General features: G+C 44.2%; 1 protein-coding gene across 2 annotated transcripts in view; it reads left to right on the plus strand.

The window, feature by feature from the left end:
* TBCEL (tubulin folding cofactor E like) overlaps positions 1-16,181 on the plus strand; it is a 233,275-nt gene that overhangs the window by 167,745 nt on the left and 49,349 nt on the right. For both annotated transcript variants that reach the window (XM_086956794.1, XM_086956793.1), the window contains exons 2-5: positions 744-885; positions 4,853-4,992; positions 6,958-7,139; positions 14,081-14,337. In XM_086956794.1, coding sequence (XP_086812920.1) covers positions 753-885; positions 4,853-4,992; positions 6,958-7,139; positions 14,081-14,337 — 712 coding nt within the window. In that variant the 5' untranslated portion in view covers positions 744-752. The remainder of the gene's footprint in view (positions 1-743; positions 886-4,852; positions 4,993-6,957; positions 7,140-14,080; positions 14,338-16,181) is intronic.

A 16,181-nucleotide genomic window follows, 5' to 3' on the forward strand; every position in this document is an offset into this window, starting at 1 on the left:
AAGCACCTTGTGAAAGCAATCTCAAGCTCTCAACTAGAAGAAAGTCCCACATACCAGTATGCCTCTCACAACCTTGTACAGAACCTATCTCTGTCTGACTTGTAGGCCATTCGCTCATCGAATCTCACCGCCCCGTTAGAAAAGGGGCCATATATACTTCTCACTCCCCTTTGGGTTGTATATCTCAGTTAGGCTGCTATTGAACTGCAGGGGCTTGCTTCAGATTACTTTGGTATTTCCATGGCCATGTATTATATAGCAGAGCAATCCCTGATTCAAATGTTAGATTGCCTTGGTTAGCATCTTAGTCATCTGCCCTATCCCCACCAGTCCCCCTCCACCAATAATTTGTGAGTCTGTGTGATGGCATATCTAGCAGTGCTAATGGCTTTATTTCACTCTGGTGCCTTCCAAAGCGCCTCGTCTTTGGGAGAGTTGCCTTTGGCACCTGCCCAGATACGAGCGCTTGGACTCTCAAAGAGTTCCAGTGTGTCTTGTGTCGCCAGAGACTGCAGGTAACATCTGACGATCACAACGGACTGCCAGCGTGGAGGGGTTTGTAGTGTAAGGCCACAGGCGCAGGTATTAAGTTGCCTTTGTTTTCGACCTCGTTTGAAGTTTAAAGCCAGGCCAGCTGGGAAGCTGAGGCCCGCAGGTGTGGGCACCCCACCGCATAATGACAGCTGGCTCGACAAACGCATCCTTTGACTACTTCTGACTTTTTCCCCCGTCGTTGTTTGCAGGACGGCGAGATGGACCCATCTACCGGAAGGAGTTTCATGCAGGTCTTGTGTGAGAAGTACAGCCCGGAGAACTTCCCGTACCGCAGGGGCCCTGGCGTCGGAGTGGTGGTCACGGCAGGGCCGCAGGGCTCCCCCATGAAAGGTAGGTGGACCAGAAGTCACTTGTGTTGCTGCTACAGTCCTGTATGGTCTCAATTTCAGGAGGTTGATTAAATAGTGAATAGATAGTATGGTTCGCAAAGCAAGCCAGTGCTCGAGGCAGCTCAACCAAACCTGATAATGGGGGTAGGTCTGGTGGTGGGGTGTCGAAGTCTCACCCCAGTCCTGGGAGAAACCTCTTTCCCAGCGTGGCATCAGTTAAACTGGAGATTCACTTTCTGTATTTTATGGGAGACTGTTATTCCCGACATTTAAGATTTGTTGATAATGCCCTTCAGCAATGGACGCCCAAGCCTACATCCCTTTTCCCATACTTTTGTATTAGCTGTTTCCCTTCTGGCACAATCTTTTAAGAGGCATTACACTCAAGCTAATCACAAACGGGTTCTGACTTAAGGCTCCTGCACCCATCAGCCAGCTATTCCAAATAGTTAAACATATAATACCTTATTTTTATTAATATGGGAGCATCCTTCAATGTCATCTTTCCAACCCCCCCCCCCCCCTCCCCTTTTTTATTTGCATAAACTTGTTTTGTCCCCAGCACTCACCGATAATTCTGCATCATGACACTTTGTTAAGAACAGGAAACGTAAGAACCTTGAGTACTGTTTTTTAGAGGTTCTGCCTTCGAATCTTGCTTCTCCAGCTGTTCATCTTTCTTAGTAAGTATAGTGTATTTCATATCTATCTCAAAGTTCATTGGTTGCAGTGATCCCCTCTATGTGCTTCTTGCTCCTTCATTGAACTGTTTAGGGCCGTGCCTCCTCCACATTCTCAAAATTAATTCTAACCATGTTGAGTTTACTCCTTCCCTACACTAACTACGAAGAATTGTTTCTCTCGTTGTATATCTGAACGTTACTAAAGATGGGAAGCGGAAAAATCGTCACCTGCCGTCCTCACATTGATATGACGAAATAAAAAGAATGGTCCACTAGAAGACTGAAGTTTTCTCCCTAAATATAGACGGAGGATGATAGATTTAGCATGTTTGCTATGTTGATTTTAAGCCGTGTATTTATGCCTTAATGATAACAAATGTATGTAGACAGTGGTCTCTTGTAAGTCAAAGTTCCAACATAGTGATTAAAAAAAAAGTGTGTAATATTCATTCACAAGTACAAGTTGCTTGTGGCTGGCGGGAGTACCCACCTTTGGCAACACACCTTCCCACCCCTTGTCCTATACCTTCCATTACACATTAGAGTGGGACTCCAGATCGGTACGGGCTACCAACTTCCTTCGACGTGCCGGCAGTACTTTTCTATTGCTCCGATCTTGCTGTGAAAAATAATATTTTTCCGTATCCCATGTTTGAAGTAAGATGTCTTTCATTAACCTTCTTCATACCGTACAAACTCGAGACTGTGACCTCTGTCACAAGGGACGGCATAGCATCGCCCATCCTTCAGTCTGCAGTGGTTCCCAATTTTGGCCAGCACTGCATTTGAGGAAATCGATTTGGCATAAAATTCCCTTCAAGGAATATCACTTGAGTATCTAATCTCCCGTCTGATCGGACCCTCTCCTGCCAGAGCATTATACCCCATGAGCTCTGCATCGTTAAACGCGCTGTGCCTTTGAGAGCCCGGGTTGGGGCTACTCATTTTCAGTCCTTGCCCTCTCCCTATGAAGCGCTCTACCGCTGGATCTTTGGTGGACCCCTTTACTGTACTCGTGTTTAGAAAAAAATAAAACCTTGCTTATCTACTCATTTTCTGAAGCAGCAACTTTTAAGGCGTACCTTTGTTGGTTGCCAAGTAATATTAGTTACACCAGTGCCTAATTTGAGCCGGTGCTTGTAGGTGGGCAAGACGACATTTAGTTACACTTTTATCCAGAGCAAACGAGGGAAACACAAGGGAGAAGGAGAAAAGTGAAAAAAGCGTGACGTAGCGAGAATGCAGAAACCTGCAAGAGTGAGATAAAGTGTGCAATTGACAGCGAGTGTCTGGTGGTGAATTTGAGGCATGTGGTGGAATCAAGACTACGCCGCCTTTGTAATCAGCACACGCACCTCCAATAGCTTTGGCCATGGGCTTCAGAGCAAACTTTGTGCCCCACCACTTATTCTTACACGTTAATCTCTTGGTCACACACCGTCAGTCTGTATGTACCAGTAAAGCAATTTACCATTTGTAGCAGATAAAACGTACATGTTTCCCGTGATGCTCTCTTATAGCTTACACAGAAAAGATTCACGTTAGGAAAAGACAGAATCTGCAAGTGAGGAACAGGCTCGATTTTTGAATCTCCCGCACTCTCTTCCCTGAATCAGTCAAGACGTCTGGACTAGTGCATCGGAGACGCTTTAAAAGCCAATCTGATACGGAGCGCCTGCAGACTATTAGAATCAAATATCACACTTATTCTTGGTAAAAGTGAAAGTAAAGCACATACATTTATGATGAAAACTGATATATTATTTGTATATCTTCTTCCTACAAAGCTTTTGCTACTAATAACTAGCAACTAAAACGTTTGCCATTGTCATATGTGAAATGCAGCAGTTGCATACCTGATGCCAGAGTGGAGCCGCCCTCAGCTAGCACAGCTCACGGCCTGTGGCAAGATACCCTAGGGCCGATGTCCTTCAAGCCATGATCCTGCCTGGGGGAATAAATACACTCTGTATCTCGGGTGTAGCGTAGTCTTTGGTATCTTTTAGAAAATATCCTTGTGATTCTGAAGCAAGTGCAAAACATAGCTATGTCCAAATAAAACACAATTTGACGTCGTGTACAATGACATATTTGTGTGCTTTATTGCACAGAATGCGGCGATCTAAAACCCAAACTTAACTGGGAGGTAACCATGAACTATCGGAAATATTTCATGGAGTCCTGTGCAAAAAACAGGAATCATCATGTTGATGTCAGCATCCGTAGCATTTTACATAGCTTTGTTGTTGTCGGGGTTACTAGGATTATGCAACAAAGTTATCTAATTTATGCTGCACATTATTTTCCTCATTTTGTGCAAGAATTTATTTTGGGGTGAAATCTGCAACTTATGTGGTAAATTATGTAGCAAATGATGCCATAGATTTGCATAAACCAACTGGCCAGTGTCCATTTTCTTCTTGAAAGGTAAACAAAACCTACATTCCAATGAGTGCCCGTTGTAGTTGCACTTTGAAGAAAACAGCTCTTTCAAGTCAAATTCCCAATATAAACATGTTATATACAAAAAAAACTATAACAGATAATGGGTTCTGAGGATAATCATAAAGTACCTTCAGGCTTTTGATTCCAGCAGAACCCCTCAATGAAAATATTACACTTTTTTACGCAATTAATTGTTACATTATATGTATGTATGTATATATATTTATATGTATATATATATATATGTGTGTGCGTATGAATATATACACATAGAAAAGGAGTGCATTATTAATATATAAATATATACCTTTTTTACTGATCTATATGTGCAATACAGTAAATGTAGTTGCGTACCAAAGGCCATAAATTAAAGATTATACAGTGCCCAATCTTGTATATACATCCGACTCCTTCCTAGTGGCTAAGTATTCTGAAGGCGAACAGGTGCTTTTCAGATTGTTGTTGACATAACTGATACTTTACCCATCAGAAGTTCTAGGAAATCCAGATATAAATGTTGCTAACAGCATACTCTACGAGGAAGAAAGTCACACTCCTCGTACCCAGATGTTCCGCGATGCCTATTGGAGTTGTGATTGGAGAAGCGTTTAGTGTACACATTCAGTTAGTGGGACATGACTGCCTTTCGTTTCAGCACCCACATTCACCACACCACTCCTGCTCGTTGCCACTCTATGGTTGTCTGAAGGGCGATCTCTTGCCCTTTTGATTTTTTTCAGCTTCTACCCCGATTGAGTTCTAATGGCTTGGGTGGGTGGTTTTGGTGGGCGCTAAAGAAGGTAATGCCAGCTCACTGATGATACTGTCCATTGGTTTCAGATCGTCTGAATCTACCCAGCATCCTAGTGTTGAATAGCTGCGGAATAACCTGCGCAGGAGAAGAGAATGAAATTGCAGCTTTCTGCACCCATGTGTCCGAGCTCGATCTCTCTGATAATAAGCTGGAAGACTGGCAAGAGGTAAACTGGCACTGAATGTTCCTGCCTTAAAGGGCATGGCCCTTACCCATGGGTGTCTCCATCGTGGAACTCTAAAATATCATTAAGAATACTTTATCTTACTCTAATGTGATGGTCTCTGCGGAACAGAATCACTCCACTTACCTGTCAAGAAATAGCTACTTGGCTGCCTGTAGAGCACATAATGCATTTTGGGGTACACTTGTGTTCAGTTTTCACATACACACTGCTTGGAGAGGGGGCAAAAAGGGGATTGGCTTTGGTGTGTACAACTCCCCACAGCTGTGGTGTGCCTCGCTTGTGCCTTGAAATCAAGCTGATATGGGATGGTTTGGTGGGAACTCCGCACATGCTACTGTTTGGAATCACAAGCACACAAGATTACTGCGGGGTGGCAGGCTCATGTGACTACATGTGCATTTTAATCGCTCCCGCTTGGATGATTCTTAGTACTATTTGTCTGGTGATTGCTTTGTCGAAAGCTTGTCTTGTGCAGCCAGGAGGAGCGGCCAGCACACAGTGATAGAATTAATTACAGGCTAGATTATGAAATGAATAAGGGAGCCCCCATTATTTATTTAAGTACATTTCCCATTCTTAAAGTGGTCTAGTATTTTAGTTTGTGTCTCTACTTTCTTGTATTTTTTTTCTTGTTGAATTGTTTTTTGCATTTCACTCTTTATTGTGCTTCGATGACATTTTGTCTCTCTCGGCTCCCTCTTGCCTATGTATCACGTGATTAGAAAGAATTGTGAAAGCTGCACTGTTAGTCTACTGCATCTGTTCTTCAGTGGGATCCAAGACTACAGGGAGTTAAATGGGCCTGTCTTCAGTACTCGAACTGCAGGCGGTCCTTAACTATGACCTGCCACCCACCTCATCCTCATCAGGTAGTCCTTAATCAGCTTGCTCAAGAGGTTCTCGGCACTCTGCTTTGCTTTGTTTTATGGCATAAAATTTAATTGAAGACAAAGTGGATGTGGGCGTCTTTCTTTTGCAACATGTTGAATACTTATCATGAAGGAAAGGATCCTTGCGCTTCACCTCACGTCTGTTATATTAGCCAGGTGAGAGAATGTGAAATGGGTCTTCCAGGCCACAATGTAAGAGTAATCTCAAACGTGTGTGTTACAATAAAAAAAAACGTACTGAACTCATTACAAGCGAGCTTAAACTCAAGGAGATCTGCCCTCTATTTCATTATGTAAATACTATATGCTTATTAAATAAAGTAACGTGAGTGGCATACAAAGCAGCACGTTGGCCAGTGGAGCACTTCAACCAAGCACCTGCCCCTGCTTTCTTATCTTTATCATAGTGTTTAACTATAGTAGTAAAATCCTTAAACAAGTGATAGCTGCAGTAACTTTGAGAGTCTGGTGAATAAGTATATATGTTTTATAACCCATTGTATTTCGTTTTTCCTTACAACTTACATTTAAAGTGAATAGTATTCAAAATGGAAGCTGCTGGGCATTTAGCCTCATTTTCAGAGTTCGCATTCTTAGTCTGGGGATGTCCACTTCACGAATTCTATGATGTGGTGCAGCCGTTTGCCTGGTTAAATTGACTATTTTAATGTCTATTTCAGTGCCAAATTGCACACCACAGAATGGCATCTACTATTCATTTTTGGAATTTTTGGTGAAGTGTGAAAGAACAGGGCATTTGTTTTTCACCTATAGATTCTATACATTCGTAGGTAGAAATTTAAGCCAGCAGTTTGTCTACTGTGTAGGTAGTGTAGAATACAGAGTAATTGGGAGACTACATATGTGAAGGCAAGTGGAGATGCATGCCGACCGACATGGCCCCTTTACAGGAGCCTCCCTTCCCTTTGTTCTTCAGTCACTCAGACGACACACAGTGCCATTTCAGTGCTGACAAAAAAGACTTAACTCCAGTGATTCGTGCCTTTATTGCATGCTTGCAACACTAACACAGCTTTCTCTGTTTCTTGTCAAGGTGCGTAAAATTGTGTCCAATGTTCCTCAGCTGCAGTTCCTAAATCTTAGCTCCAACCCTCTGCACCAGTCGACGTTAGAAAGAAGTTGTGCAGAGTCTTTCTCTGGGGTCAGCAAACTGGTCCTAAACAACAGCAAAGCCACGTGGGAAACTGTGCACACCCTTCTGCAAGAGTTACCACAGTGAGTAGGTGTGAGTAGGGGGGTGCTGTACAAAGCTAAATTAAGGCATAGAGGGGGCAGATATGAAAGGTGTGTAGGACTGTAAGACATTTTGAGAACCCCAATGAGGGTATGCAGCGCTAGAAAAGGGTAAATGGATAGTTAGGAGTTCTCTTTTGGCTGGAAGACGAGTTTGGGGCAGATGTGGGGGTGGCATATGGATGATGTGGATATGTGAATGGAATCAGTAGAATGAAAAGAGGAAACTGAAAGAGTGGTTAACGGTTGGCGTGGCTTTCAAGTGGATTGGAGCTGATACATATATGTGGAGGTCTGGAATAGTCTCATAGGGTACCTTTAATACGCAAAAGCAGGCCTACGCAAGGAAGGTATGAGATGCTGACAGATGTGGCGAGGAGGCAGAGAAGAGGCCTTAACACACTGAAGGAGAATACGTGTGTCCATAGCGTGTGGGACACCAAAAGAGCCAGTGTGACGGTAGAGTGAACTGAGATATGAAATGATGGGAAGTTGGGCACTGAAAATATAGTGTGAGGTACGTCACACTTGCACATTCCAAAAGAAAAACACCTACTCTTCAGTAGGTGTGAAGAGGCCCATCTATACGTGTTTATATGACAACCCTTTATTTCAGTAAGTTGTTCAGCATAACACGTTTCGAATCTTACGAGACTTAATCATATGTAGCTGGTATGGACGTGCATCTGTTTTGCTCTCTTTTAAAGGGGGTGAAATATTCACCAATGCTGAGATAGGACTACTATTTTTCAGCATATACCATTGTGTTAAAGTGGCAGTGGGTCAATTATTGCGGGAATCAACGATGAGAGCACACTGCTAGCCTCTCCGCTGGATCGCCCTTCTGCATGTTTCACCAAGGTTTGTGCAAGTAAGTACTCGATATTTCCAGTATCTCTAGACATGAGGCATGGCTCGTGTTTCGGGATAGTATCCCTCATCAGTAGAGAAAAGTTCTGGGGTGGCAGAGAAGGCCGCCAAACAAGTCACAGGCCTCGCTGCCTCTCAGACGCGCAGGTGCATCTCCAAAAGCTCGTCAGCTTGGGGGCTCACGGGAGCCCTATAACAGGAATCAACGATGGGAGCACACTGCTAGCCTCTCCGCCGGATCGCCCCTCTGCATTCTGGTATATGCAGTTGTGTGACTCGAAGAGCTAGGAAAAAGTTTGTGAGTGTTTCACCAAGGTTGGTGCAAGTAAGTACTCGATATTTCCAGTATCTCTAGACACGAGACATGGCTCGTGTTTCGGGATAGTATCCCTCATCAGTAGAGAAAAGTTCTGGGGTGGCAGAGAAGGCCGCCAAACAGTCACAGGCCTCGCTGCCTCTCAGACGCGCAGGTGCATCTCCAAAAGCTCGTCAGCTTGGGGGCTCAGGGGAGCCCTATAACAGGAATCAACGCTGGGAGCACACTGCTAGCCTCTCCGCCGGATCGCCCCTCTGAATTCTGGTATATGCAGTGCGTGTGACTCGAAGAGCTAGGAAAAAGTTTGTCAGTGTTTCACCAAGGTTGGTGCAAGTAAGTACTCGATATTTCCAGTATCTCTAGACACGAGACATGGCTCGTGTTTCGGGATAGTAGCACTCATCAGTAGAGAAAAGTTCTGAGTATGTATCTTAACCAAAAAACAGTGCCATCTTTGCACATTTTCCTTAACTTTGTTGTTGGACATGATGTCATTGCACTTGAAAAAGTGTTTGCCACTGCATTGATTTCGCTTATTTGTCGGAGGTCTCTCCGACCACAACAACCCGAATGCTTTGTAATTCTCCAAGAGAAAATGCTCAACATCTCTGTGTCTTATACTTAATCTGTTACTTTCAATCGCACATACCAAGGGAAGGTGGAATTCCATTTATGGCTAAGTCACTCGGTAAAAAAGTTGGAAGCAATTTCCTCAGCAAATACCAACTTGCCTGTATTTAGTTTAGTCATCACGACGTACAAGGGCCTGTGTTTACACCTACTGAAGAGTAGGTGTTTTTCTTTTGGAATATATATATATATATATATATATATATATATATATATATATATTATACACACACACACCACACACACACACCTACACCTTTACAGCAGGCTCCTGAAAGAATCGAGTACGTGCTTGAAGAGGTAGGGGATTAAAGTGAGACTGAAGTCGCTTACCACATGAGTGAGAAGGGATATTACTAATTGAGCTAATGAACGAGTTCCATCTGGGTCTTCATTGTAACTGTCCAGCAATCAAATCTACCCTTGTGGCCCGAGTTCCGTAGGATTCATCATATTGATGCCAAAAGGAAGAAATCCTGCCATGCGTTACGACACCCACACTGCCCTAAGCATACTGTCTGAAGTTCACTGTTCACTACTGCTCTTTTAGACCCTGCAGCACCGTGCTTTTGAGTTGTATGTTTAGTGGTGTAGCTCTAACATTTACGTTCAGCTGTTAAAGTGTTCACAGACCATATAAGCCACCTAAGATAAAAAAGAAATCTAAGAATAACATTGACAGTTGCATGCTACATCTGATGACTTTCTTCCTCGGATACAGGAAAGTGCCTCCTACACCCTGTCCCCTGGCTTATGAATGCTTGTGTTCTCTATAGAGTTAACGGTTGTACACTGAACTGAGGGTGGATTTTGGTTTCTTAGTTTACTCCGCACTGTGCATTCCCTACTGCTCATCTGTGGTGAGCACTCCCGGGCCTGTAATACATACAATGTCCCAGGGTGCAATGGGCATGTGTGCCCATTTTCTGCACCCCCTCGAGCACTGTTGTAATTAAGACGAGGGCGCAAAAGCCTGTGCACTCTCTTTTGTAATACAGATAGTGCAGGTGCACATATAGTGCTGGCACTATTCTAAAGGGTGCTCCCTCATTTGCATAGGGGTGTGACCCCATGCAAATGAGGGAATTGATTTGCCTCTGTACCTGTGCTGCATTATGGACTTAGGCGCAGACACAGAAGCTGTCAGGAGGTGCATTAACTTGCACCACAAGGATCTGGAAAATAGTCTGTGCACCACCCGTGGTCCCAAGGTCCCCCTAGATTTGGTTTTTTTCCCTTCTAGATATCCTCCTGAAGGTGGGTGCAGTTGCCCGTCTCTGTCCCCTCTTTGAAGTGCAAGCGAGTGCCACCTGTACAGAGAAAGATGGAGCCGCTTCTTTACACAGCTAGTCACCCTTTTAAAAATGCTCTGCTCTGAGGGAGGCCTATTATTTGGGGCACATCTATAGCATGCTTACTGCAGTTTATGCTGGTCTTGGATTTATTTTTATTAAAAAAACATGCTTCTGAGAGCAGCGCTTGAACTAACTTCTTTATTAGTGAGTATTCTAATTGACGTAACTTTTCTTTAAATTTAATGTATCCTTAACATTATTTCGTCCATATGAATAATGTGTTTAAATATTTTCCCAATGCATTTTGAGTCATGAAGCTCTTCTTCACGGCACCTTTACCTATGGTACTGTGGAGAAAACAAAAAACATTTTTCTGAAACAAGTGAAACATGTATGCATTAGCATTAAGGTTCAGGGGGCTTGCATGAAATCAACAATCTTTAGGTTACTTTGCCCAAATTTTGGCTCGCCCCATAAGTTATTTTTATGTTCTAGATTAGATAAATTGCTGTCAGCGCCATAAAGGCTGTTTCACAACTTGAATGACCTGCCTCCAAGAGGGCATGTCTTCTCTCCCTTGGTGAACAGTTGTGATTGTTGATAGGAGGCATGAATTGGAAACATACTGTAGGGCCACTTTATGTACCTTTCCCTTTAGATTGTACATCAATATTGCATGCCCCCATTACTTTGTCAAAAAATAAAACAGTTCAGATTGTTGATATTAAGCTTACCCATTGTATGTTCTCGTTGTGTGCACAGGCACTTTCCCTGTACCAGAGAAAGGACTCCAGGGGCCATATTACAAACAGTACAACAGGCATGTGCGCCTGTTTTCTGTACCCCTGTGGCACTTTAGTATTGCAGAAGGAGCAGGCGGTTATGCCCCCTTTTCTGCAAAACAGGTAGCACTGGCGCAAATAGACTACCAGCGCAGTTTTCAAGGGAGTTCCCTCATTCGCATGGGAGCGAGCCCTAATGCTAATCAGGGAAACCTCCTGCATCTCTGACTCACTGTACCCTATTACGGCCAAGCACACACAGGATAAATACAAAGAGGCCATCAGGAGGTATTCTGACTGTGCGCCACAAAAAAAGGTGGTGTGGAGTGCAAAAAAACGATGGATTTAGGCCCAGATCCTTGTACTGGGTTGAATGTATGACATTGTTCTACATTCTGTCCATCAACTGTGTTTTTTGCAATTTTCACCCCGAGTGTGCTGGGTATATTCAGACGTGAGTCCCAGGCTCTCCACACCACTGGAGTCAAGCTATCCAGGCTGAACAAGGCTGATAGCCAGAAACTGGTCCTTGGATGCTTGATTCCGGTCTGGGAAAGACATGGCTTGGTAGTTCGGACTGGACTGTTCCCATGAGGCACAGGGTCAGAGCTTATTTTCATATAGCCAGTGTCTAACCCAGGGTGGTGTGGAGTGCAAAAAAACGATGGATTTAGGCCCAGATCCTTGTACTGGGTTGAATGTATGACATTGTTCTACATTCTGTCCATCAACTGTGTTTTTTACAAAAAAAGGTGGCACACAGTCCATGCGCTCCTGAGAGAGATCCCTGTAAGTGGGGTAAAGGGGCCCCATGGACCGTAGAGTCATATTCCGCAGGTGGGAGCAGTCACTCCCTGCAACTGCCTCTAGGGGGATCTTTGCCCACCTGCACAGAGGAAGGAGGACTGGATGTTTCAGTCAGCCATTCAATCTTTCACTAGCATGAGTGTGCAGCTGCCCTGGGGCAGCAAATTGCTCACTATGGGCCACACTGTTTCTTTTGCACCCAGCACATCTGTTTAAAGGTGCAACGGAGAGAAAACTGAGGTCTTGATCTTTGGCAAAGATCAAAACATATGGTCCAGTGATTGGTGGCCCCCTTCCTTGGGAACATGTCCCATGCCTGTTAAATCAGCCCGTAATCTGGGAGTGATTCTAGATACTTCACTTGTCATGACACAGTAGATTAATCGGACTGTGTCCACCTGTTGGGGAGTCATCAAGATTCTTAGAAAAATAGCCCATTATCTTCCCCCCCTGGCTCGTAAACAGACCATGGTGGTCCTTCTGGCATCACGGTTAGACTACTGCAATACACTGTATGCGGGAATCAATAAGAGCCTGATTCTACGCCTGCAGCCCGTTCAGAATGCGGCGGCCAAATTTGTTCTGGGAGTCCCTAATACCTCCTCTGCTACTCTTGCTAGGAAGAGTTTGCACTGGCTCCCAATTCATCTTAGGATCACTTTCAAAATCTTATGTCTGGTCTTCAGTGCCTTAGCAGGTGGGGGTTCAGAAGCCATTGGCTCCCTATTGGTCCCCTACATCCCCAGTAGAAGCCTCTGGTCTGCTTCTAAGAATCTCCTAGCCGTTCCCCGAACAAATAGAGTCAGATGGGGTGGAAGGGCTTTCTCTTCTATGGCCCCTAAACTGTGGAACGAACTCCCCTCCGAATTAAAAGCACTACCTTCTTTGGTTCTTTTCAAGAAAGCACTAAAAACACGGCTTTTTATTGAGGTCTATCAGTAGCATGTTTCTTTTCCGATGCTCCTATTTCGATAATGTTTGGTTAGGCGCCTTGACGCCCGTTGGGCAAAGTTGCACATTATAAATTGCTTTTCATTTCATTTCATTTTCATTTCACTATGGCACAAATGGAGTCAGTGTGCTTGTTGCGGAATACAGGCCAAGAGGCCGCATTATGCAAAGTGCCTCCGGGACCTAATGGGTTTGTGTGCCCACAGGCTGTATTGCAAACAGCACCCTGGGGCGCAACTGACGTGTGTGCCAGTTTTCTGCACCCCATGGTACTGTAGTATTACAGAAGGCAATGCAGAAGAGGCTTGTCTGCCCTGTTCTGTAATACAGATAGCTCTGGTGCAAATAGAGCACCAGAGCTATCTTCAAGGAGCGTTTCCTCAGCATGTTGGGTGACCCCACACAAATGAGAGAATCACTTTGCCTCTGCACCCATGCCTGAATGCAGACTCTGAAACAAACAGGCCCTTGGGCGGTGCACTGACAATGCGCCACCAAAAGGTGGCTCATTGTTGGTGCGCTACATATTATACCCAGACAATCTTACTTAATGTCTCATGGGGCGGTTGGTGGTAATGGTACTTCCACAAAAAAAATTGAAAGTCCCATCCACTCGTTCTCTATAAAGGCTGTGTTTGGGATGGGAGAGCCACTGCTTGCTCCACCATCACAAGCACATGGCGGAACAGTCCTGAAAGGAAATGGCTTGATAGCTAGTTCTATTAGTTCACGGGTCAGCAGCTTGAATTGGCATCAAGGAGCTAATGAAGTTTCCTGAGGTGGGTTTATCGGGAAGGCCGAGGATCAGTCTGGTCAGTCTGGCTGCGGCGTTCTTTATGGTCTGGAGTCTCTGTAATGAAGTTAATGTAATTCCTTAAGATAAAACCATGTACTGTGGATTTGTCTTCAGAAAGCATGGGCAACAATGCTTAACAAGGTTGACTGCATATTTTTTACGGCATGGGCACCGCTATTGCCTCAACTGCACCAGAAGTTTGATGTCCGTGCTGCCAAAGCCTTAACTCGACAGCAATTGGATGAGGTACAGTGATGCATCATATGAACAGCTCGGGGCTTGTGGGTGCTTCCTGGGAATAGTTTGCTTGGATGTTGGATGATCATTTTCTCTCCTTTCCTGGGATTGGGAATGTGCTAAAATTGCGACTTATGTCCTAATTTGCAACGGAAAGGCTGCATTGCTTTGCAGAGGTCCTGAATCTGAGACCCCACCTGTCTAACTCATTCTCTCTCTCACTCTGTGTCGCTTTTTAGGTTGGAGGAGCTCTTTCTGTGCCTTAATGACTACAACACCGTGATTTGCTCTCCGGTTTGCTGCCATTCTCTGAAGCTGCTGCATATTACAGACAATCAACTGGAGGACTGGAGCGAGGTCCGAAAGTTGGGAACCATGTTCCCGAGCCTGGACACTCTAATTCTGGCCAATAACCATGTCCTAGCCATCGATGAGGAAGACGATTCCCTAGCTCGGCTCTTCCCAAACCTCCGATCTGTCAGTCTTCACAATTCAGGTACGGTATGCATGGCGCTGCAGCATTTCCTTCACTCGCCGTGTACACTGCACAGACTCACCAGTGGTACTGTGTTCGTGTCAGTGTCCTCACACCCCAACACAGAGGCACCACTTTCAGCCCCCTCACGGTAAAATCGGCCCATTCCAAAACCACGCCTTGCATCTGAAAATGTTGCAGCAATTCACTGCAATTTGTTATGCTCTGAACCCCCAAAGTTCCTGATGCAAACAAGATGGTGCAAGAACCTCTTTTTGCTGCTCATGATCGTTATTATCTTATGAACTCACACACTGTAGTGTTTGAACCTTGGAGCCTATGCACGCCACACGCTAAATAGCCACAGCAGAGTTATCGCTCTGCAATACTGGCTCATTCGAAGCATGCACAGTGCAGTAACGACACCTCAAGACCACAGACTGCAGTAAAGGCATCTTCAAAATTCCCAGACTTCAATAGTAACTGAACATAAGTCAGCACTCTGCACTTTACATTTTACTTTTACATTTTAAGCATACACATTATAGTAACAGCACTTCTACACTGCAACAGAGACGCCTTTTAAACATTCACAATTCAGTAAAGAGATCGCCCTCTGCAGAGTTCACATCTTCAATGTCAGTAAGAGGTTGGGAACACCCAGAATTTATAAATACAGCCGCACTGATAAATTCTACATAAGCACCCTGCAGGAATGACACCTAGAATGCATATGTAACATTTTCCTGCTTGCTGTTGGTTGATCATTTCCTATCATCTTTTCTCCTTGTTTATCATTTTGTCGTAATTTTATGGATAACTCATTTTTTACTGTTTCTTTGACCTCAACTCATAATTTACTAATGAACCTTGAATTCTTTACCTTACCCCTTTACTAATACATACCAATTTACTTTGTTTTTTTATTTAATGATGTTACCTTTACTAATCCCCCTATATAACCCATAACCTTATTCCCTTGCATCCTTTTTCTTGACTTCTCATCCTTTATCCCTTACCGTATATCCCTTGCCCTTAAACCCATCTCTATAACCTCTTTACCAACTTACCCCTTCTTTAACCCTTTAACCCCTTGCCTGCTCATGACGGCCCCCGGCCATCCTGCGTCACGGTGGGCATGTGCTGACGATGTCCGGGGGCCGTCCGAATCTTATGTAAATCGCCCGCGCAGCGCGAACATTTGCCGGGCATGCTAGGGGTTAACCTTAACCTTTTACCATTTATCCCTTACTCATAACTCCTTAGGCATTTACTCTTACTCTTAACCATAACCTCTTATCATTAACTTCTTACTTATGTATTTTCTCATTCTACGACTGAAAATTAAATGATAAACTATGAGATGATTAGCAATAAGCATTGTAATCCAAGAGGAAATAACATGCCAGTGAAATAGATGCAAACAAATGTTCCCCGTTTACAGCAACAGGGGTGCCTTCTAATAATACATACTGCAGTAATGACACCCCTAGAGCAAATGTACCACAAATAGAGCACCTTCTAAGTTACACACTACATTGATGATCTGTCTATAGAACATAACGTGTATTTGTAAAGTGCACGTTCACCCAAGGATATCTTGGCGCTGAATAACAGATGTTTATTGTTACCCAACTCAATGGTGCTCATTTTATCGACCTCCGAAGGATGAAAGGCTGAGTGGACCTGCCCGGATTTGAATCTGTGACCATGATGTCGAACACAGGCCCCTACAGTGGATGTATTAGTTCACTAAGCCACCAGACCCAGAACACATTGTCTGTAACAGGTACAACTTTAAGTCTATGAACTGCATAAATGGACCGCAAGGAGACCTTTTGAGTGTAAACACCGCAGCACTGACT

The sequence above is a fragment of the Lissotriton vulgaris genome, chromosome 2_1 (genome assembly GCF_964263255.1).
Source record: "Lissotriton vulgaris chromosome 2_1, aLisVul1.2, whole genome shotgun sequence".
NCBI classification, from domain to species: Eukaryota; Metazoa; Chordata; class Amphibia; order Caudata; family Salamandridae; genus Lissotriton; species Lissotriton vulgaris.